We start from the raw sequence: 7292 nt of genomic DNA, 5'->3' as shown, positions 1-7292 counted from the left end.
TTGCCTTGAAATACATGGCTGTTTTCAGAAAGGGAAGACATCCTTGTCTTTCTTTTATAAAATGACCTGTGTAATTTGACTCAGTTTTACTGCTTTGTGTTGGTTTCTGTCAGTAAATAATCAGTAAATGGTATAAGATTAACTGCTTTAGCATTTAAAAAATATTAACTGTCAAGATCATGAACGATCGGTTTGAGGCCCTTCATGTTCCCGGAGCGAACAGATGCCATTGGGCTACACTAGCACGCGACAGGGACAAATGGAGACATTACTGGCGCCCGCTCGAGCAAATCGACGACTAACGGGAAGTTAAGTGATTAAGTGATTAACTGTCTTAGGGGCTGGAGAGAGAGTCAGATAGATACAGCAGATAGGGTGCTTGCCTTGCACGCGGCCAAACCAGATTTGATCTTCAACATCCCATATGGTCCTCCAAGCCTCCCAAGAATGATTCCAGAAAGATCCATGGCTGCAATAACCATATCATACAAATTCAGTGATTAAATTCAGTATCATATGTGGACAGGACTCACAGTACCCCAAAGCAATCACAGCTTCTTCAAAATCTCTACAAACAGGGCCAATTAGTTTATCAATGAACATAAATTGCCATTCAGCATGTAGATTCCATATAGTCTTTTAATCCAAGGCGTAAATAACAAATACACAAGTCGCTTTTGAAATGTCCTGTGTAAGATAGACATGAGGCTTACTGAAATGCACTTAAGCAGATAAAGGACATAGACGCTTAATAAAAGTTCACTCATGATAGTACACAACAAAACACTCACGGCTCTAAGTTGCTTCTAATACCAGCAAGCAAGCACAACAGAGAACTGAATTTAAAAAATATTTGGACTGAGTCAGGCACAAGATTCTATGATTTAAAAATAGCATTGGACATCATTTCAGAAATCTGGTGTAACAATGTCATTGCTTAGCTGTGGAACTTAATAATTGCAGTCTTTCCAGATATTTAGAATCATATATTTCCACTCAGTTTTTAGTTTACCAAGTTGCCAACTGCCATTTTCTCTTTTGTTCCCAAACTCTGATTATAAAGAAATTATTTTTAAAAACTTAAATAAATATCTATAGCAAGAACATTTCATTTTAAAAGATGCCACCTTTTAAAATAACGGGTTTTTTATTGAGTATTGAGTTTAAAGCAATTCTTAACGTGACAATTTGTATATACCACCACAAACTTGGCACTCACACAGAGCCATAAAGCCACACTAGAAGTGAAAAGGCACTATTGAGTGACACAGCAGATCACTAAGTATTCATACACAAGACTACAAGAACAGTTGGGGTATAACGCCACTACAGGGGTAGGTAATGCAGTGGTTCTCTGTTTAACATCTCAGCTGTGTTCCTCTTGCCGTAAGTATTGGACCCCACATTGGTCGAAGGAGGAATGGCACCGATGTTGTTGCTGGAGCGAGTTAAGAAGTTTGTCAGGCGCTGAGTTGCACATGTGACCGTGTTGCATTTACGCTTCTCCATCTGATGACTAGTAACACCAAAGAGAGGTTAGAGACTTGGACAGCAGCCTGCGTTCAGCCAGGTTACACCAAGCAGATCATATTGATGAAAACGTTAAGGGGGACATTTTCACATAAGTAACCCACTGTCTTTGTTGACAAACAGCTAGAGGAGTGACTTAGAAGCTGTGGATAGGTTATAGATGAAGGAGAATCAAGTGTTTATCTAGAAAGTCATAAAATAGCTGAGCAACAGTTTTTCAGGTAAGGTGCTTGCCCTGCAAATAGTCAACCTCGTTTCTATCCCCAGCACCCCAGATAGTCCCCTGAGCCCCGCCAGGAGTGATCCCTGAGCACAGAGCCTACCCACACTTATCCGCTGCACGTAGGGGTTTTATTACTCTGCAAAATACTGGAACATTATGTTCCTTTTCCCACCTATTTCGTTTGTATGATTTCAACTATTTTAATGCTAAGATCAGGTAAAATGATAAAGTCACAAGACTTCCCCTTCATGGTATTAATAGTCCCCACATTCTTCCGCTTGAACCAATTGCATGAAAATATTATTAGGCTAGTAAAAACTGGTTACCATGCTTGAATGCTAGGTAATAGTGCTAATTGTCCTATGATCCTTCAATAACTGATCCAACTTTTAACTTTCTATTTGCTGCATATATTTGTATTAGCTCTCTATATTGTCTCACCATTTGTTGCAATATTCTTGCAACATGGTATTGAAAATAGATACAGAACAATAATGTTGGACTTCCTTCTGCTAAGAAAGTATATTTGTTTCAGTTCCACTGAGGTAAAATTATTGATGAAATTTAAACTAAGTATTCTGTGGCAAAGAGGCGTAGCTATGCTGCTATGTATATATATTGCTCTCTATCTCAATATATTTATATATCTATATATAAAATTGGGAGAAGAGATAATGAATTTCATCCCAGTATATTCATTTTCTTCATCTCTTTACAGTACAAGCTTAAGAGTAAATGTTTTTAAATTTCACCTGAAACTTTCTAATTTCAGTCTCATGTTTCCTCTTTGATATAGAAAATTTCTCTTAAATTTTTGGGAATTGAATTAAACAATTGGATAATTAAATGAGTTGAGTGTCTGCAGTTAAGGTGTTCAGACAAAGGAAATCTATTTTGGAACTTCACATATATCAATCTCGTTCGTGTTGTCTTTTATTTCTTTTTGCATGTGCAGTATGCATACTCACTATGCATTTCCAAAGGATAATTAAATATTTTTAGGAACTAAACCACTTGATTTATACACTGGCTATTGGATTTTAAAAGATGGTAAAATTTTCCTGAATAAAAAAAAACAGTAGGAATTGGGATTTGATTAAAATACTCTAAACTGTTAAATTTAGGGGGCTGGAGAGACAGCACAGTGGGGAGGGCATTTGCCTTGCACGCAGCCAACCCAGGTTCGATTCCCAGCATCCCATATGGTCCCCTGAGCACCGCCAGGAGTGATTTCTAAGTGCAGAGCCAGGAGTAACCCCTGTGCATCTCTGGGTGTGACCCAAAAAGCAAAAACAAAAACAAAAAAACATAAACTGTTAAATTTAGAACAATGCAGGAAATTGTGGGTCAAAGAATGAGGTTCAAAGGAATATATCTCCCAATAGTCTGGGTAAACGCCTGAGGAGGTCTGTGAAATATTCTATATACTGAATGTCTGAATGCTAAACATCTGTATGTCGAATTCTGAGCTTTGAGAATTTGGTTTCGTTGTCCATTTGTGAATTCTTAGGGTGTCTTGGTGACTATAAAGAGCTTGAAATTCCTATAATTATGGTTTGTTTTTAACCCTCTGATTATCTTCCCTGAGGTACTTTTAACAGTATAGGAAAATGAGTGGGCAAGTGTGTGATACCTTTATCACACAAAACAATTATTTTTAGGTGGTTTGTAAAGTCAGTTACTTTTTAATCCTGTATCATGTAGATATAAAAATAAAAAAAGCTCTCAATATGATTGATTTTGGATGAGAAAATGATAATAAATAACCTATCTGCATCAGTTTTTAAAAATATGTTGTAGGCTATTAAACTGCTCAGAATGATAAATACTCCCCCCTCCATTTGGAAAGATGACCAAATATACTTATTTCAGGGAAGTCATTAAAAGCAATCTGAAGAATGGTTTACCAGTATTTCTAATAACAATTCAGAGTAAGAGATTGTGAAGCTGGCATGAAAATTAAATAATTGATGCTATTACACAGTATTCTATATCGGAGTGATGTTCATTTCATAATTAATGAAGGTCCTTAAAGACATAGCAGTGAAAGTACTTAACAAATGTCTATCACTAAGGAAAGAAAAGGGATATATAGAAAAAAATGCTAGGTAGTAGTGCTAATTTTCTGTGATCCTTCAAATGTTCTGCTAGTTCATCAGACACTTCGTAGCAGGTTTAAAGTTATTTTTATGCATAAAAATTTAAAATGTACTGTATTCCAAGATGAATATTCTGTGCAAATAAATAAATAAATGATTCTGTGATTTCTGCTAGTTATTACATGCAGGTGTTCTAGAAATCTTTAGATATTGCTAGAGACTCCCTCCTCCACCAAAATTATCCTATAGGAAATCTAGATGAGATGTTGACAATGGAGAGAAAAACCTAATCTTCAATGACCCCAAAGGAACCCGTACCAAAGGCAACTCAGTGATCCCAAGTCTTACTACATAAGTTGCAAGGTCAGTCCCACAAGACTGCATGGATTAAAATGGATTTAGACACAAGCTAGTCCCTCTCACATTATTTATGACATATGTATGAGTCCGGGCTTAAGGCAGTTGATTAATAATTACAGTCGTAAAGACTTTCCACTTGCAAGTTGAATTGCTTCTAGCATTTCCAACTGACATCCTTTTTAGATTCCCTTAATATTCTTATTTAAATAACACCACATTGTTGAAAAGGAAATCTTCAAAAGGTTTTTGTTTTTTGTTTTCTCTGATTTCAGGAAAGTTATGAGAAGCAATTTGAGCTACACCCAGCAGTGTTGAGGGGTTATTCCTGGCTTCACATTCAGAAATTACTCCCGATGGGGCGAAGTCGGGGACGGGTGGGAAGGGGGGAGAGGGCATTATGGGGTAACAGGATGAAAACCTGGGCTGACTGTGTGTAAGACAAGCACCCTTCTGAGCGTACCCACCCTACCCATTTGTCTAGCCTTGAAAGAAATTTTGATAGATTTGCTTCCAGCTGAAAACATTTTTCAAGAGTTTTTAATTTATGTTTGGAGAAACTCTGTAGAATTTTTACAAAGTATAAGTTAATAATAAGGGGCTGGAGCGATAGCACAGCGGGTAGGGCGTTTGCCTTGCATGCGGCCGACCCGGGTTCAAATCCCAGCATCCCGTATGGTCCCCTGAGCACTGCCAGGAGTAATTCCTGAGTGTAGAGCCAGGAGTAACCCTTGAGCATCGCCGGGTGTGATCCAAAAAGCAAAAAATAATAATAAACTGTCACTGTCACGGTCCTCCTGTTGTTTATCAATTTTGCTCGAGCAGGCCCAGTAACGTCTCCGTCGTGAGACTTGCTGTTACTATGTTTGGCATACTGAATACGTCACGGGTAGCTTGCTAGGCTTTGCCGTGAATAATAATAATACTAATAATAATAATAATTTTGCTTAGTTAATAGAATAGCTAACAAAATAGACAGGACTCCTCTCATGCAAAGTTTTTCAATAGTTATTTTCAATTTAACTTAGGAAATCTTTGGACTTGTCTCCGTCCCATCCCTTTCCCCATTGTTTCCATTTATGTCAATTTCCAGAAACAGATGTGAAAGTCTGGGATATTGCCAGAGTCCTCTAAGGGAAAAAACAAAGGTTTATAAATATACAACAAATTTCCAGCTGAAAAAAAAATACATCCCTTAATTTTCTTCAGTTTGTTTGTGAGTCGCATTAATAAAGTAGAAGTGATTACCTTTGGGTGTTTCCTCCTTCATGTTGTGGCTTTGCCTCTCGAAGTTCCAACAGCATATTTCGTGTCAAAACTGGATCTGTCCATTCCTGGCTGTCAGAAGTCCCACCCAAGAAAGTCACCCGTTACCGACATTACTCTTTGAAGAATGCACAACTCAAGCAGTGGTTCAACAGCTTCAGTTACTATACTTAGCGCCATTTAGTCAGCAATCTGATGGCACAAGGGCTGTTAGATAACATTGCAGCATTTATTTTTTTTTCCTTTTTCCACTCTAGTAGAGAAGCAGAATCTAAAATTACTAACCTTTCAATGGATGTAGCTTTCAGATGATGAAACGCAACAGACAGCACAGCAAGGGCCACCGGCAGCTTCACGGTGTACATTGCCCCTCAGATGGTCTGAAAAGAAGAATTTGGTCTTGAAACCAAGCAGTTTCCTTCCTTCCTTCCTTCCTTCCTTCCTTCCTTCCTTCCTTCCTTCCTTCCTTCCTTCCTTCCTTCTCCCTCCCTCCCTCCCTTCCTCCCCTCCCCCCTCCCTCCTTACATTTTTTGTTTTTCATATGTGGACTAACCTGGGTTAGTCACATGTAAGGCAAATACCTTACCTGCTGTACTATTTCTTCAGTTCAAAATCAAGCAATTTCTCTTATCTCTGGCTTATAGAATTTTAATCTGGATCCTACTTAGAAAATTAAACACACACACACACACACACACACACACACACACACAAATCCACGATCTCTTAGGATCTTAATCTTGTGGACCTAGTCCCTTAAACTGTTCAACTTTCTAATTCTTCACATTCCCCTTTTCTTTTACCCTTTCCTTGAAAGAAGTCGCCTATTGAATCCCACTCCTGCTCTTTCCCTGAACAGGAAGCTCTCTACCTTCCAATGGGTCCGAGTTGGCAATGTCAGAAAATGGCTTTCGAGAGCAAGGAAGCGTCCCCAGCTTCCCTCCCCTGCAGGGTTCTGGCCAGGCTCTGAAGAAGGCAGCTCCTATATAGCCTCCCCACCCCCTCAGAGCTGACATCAGGGGGTTCCCAGAGCCTCTGTCATCGTTTCCACCCCTGCAGATAGAAAATGCCTCACACAGCAGAGACAGATGGGCCAACCCACACTCACCTCAGTAAATAACGTAAATCTCACTGGAGCCCTGGGAGCGCCTGTGTGAGAGACAGTGGGTTCCACAGGCAGCGCCCAACAGCGACAGAAGGTGCAATTTGCTCTTTGTGAAAGACCAGGATGATTTTCAAGGTTTCAATAATATCGTCTAGGGAAGAATGGGTGGCTGGGAGGGGGGTGTGATGGAAAATTATGGCAAATAGATTTTGTTGTAAGGAGGGAAGCCAGGAGCATGGAGGAACCTAATTGCTAATTAAATGAAAATAACCCCAAGAACTTCGTGGGATGCGCATTCAGCAGTACATTGAGATACACAGATGAGGTGTATCAGACAGGATCTAAAAGAAACAAGAAACTGCTTATGAAGGGAGGGAGGGAGGAGAACAGGCATAATAACACCAATTTTTAATCCACAGATTCTTTTTTAGTATATGAATAGACGTTGCTATACAATTAGTGAAAAAAGTTATTATTATTTTTTTACTGATACCTCCACCCTTATTTTATAAGAGAATCACAATTGTTTTCAAGAAATAGGGTTTTATTTCTCCTCCAAATCATTCTTTCTTGAAAGAAAGAATGATTTGGAGGAGAAATGGGCTTATATTTATCTACATTACATTGAAATTGGTATTTGGAGTTACAACTTGATGTTAAATATGGAAAAAACAGACAAGTGAAAATCTGAAGATCTGTGTCATCTAGAAAA

General features: G+C 38.7%; 1 protein-coding gene across 1 annotated transcript; it reads right to left on the bottom strand.

Annotated features, from left to right (window-relative positions):
- Positions 1-1174: 1174 nt before the first annotated feature.
- IAPP (islet amyloid polypeptide) lies at positions 1175-6401 on the bottom strand. Its single transcript, XM_056134647.1, has 4 exons — positions 6347-6401; positions 5761-5855; positions 5458-5547; positions 1175-1516 (listed from the first exon to the last, which is right to left on the bottom strand). Exons 2-4 carry the CDS (start codon positions 5838-5840, stop codon positions 1327-1329), a joined length of 360 nt encoding a protein of 119 aa, XP_055990622.1. The 5' UTR covers positions 5841-5855; positions 6347-6401; the 3' UTR covers positions 1175-1326.
- Between the last annotated feature and the right edge of the window lie 891 nt (positions 6402-7292).

The sequence above is a fragment of the Sorex fumeus genome, unplaced genomic scaffold, assembly GCF_029834395.1.
Source record: "Sorex fumeus unplaced genomic scaffold, SorFum_2.1 ptg000100l, whole genome shotgun sequence".
NCBI classification, from domain to species: Eukaryota; Metazoa; Chordata; class Mammalia; order Eulipotyphla; family Soricidae; genus Sorex; species Sorex fumeus.
This window is presented reverse-complemented; position numbering and strand designations above follow the sequence as displayed.

What these genes read in the sequence shown, in the direction of transcription:
- IAPP (XM_056134647.1), bottom strand. Translation starts at nt 5,840, where the DNA reads ATGTACACCGTGAAGCTGCCGGTGGCCCTTGCTGTGCTGTCTGTTGCG. An exon ending in AAAGCTACATCCATTGAAAG is followed by an intron (nt 5,548 to 5,760) that starts GTTAGTAATTTT and finishes GACTTCTGACAG; the next exon opens with CCAGGAATGGACAGATCCAG. An exon ending in GAAGGAGGAAACACCCAAAG is followed by an intron (nt 1,517 to 5,457) that starts GTAATCACTTCT and finishes TGGTGTTACTAG; the next exon opens with TCATCAGATGGAGAAGCGTA.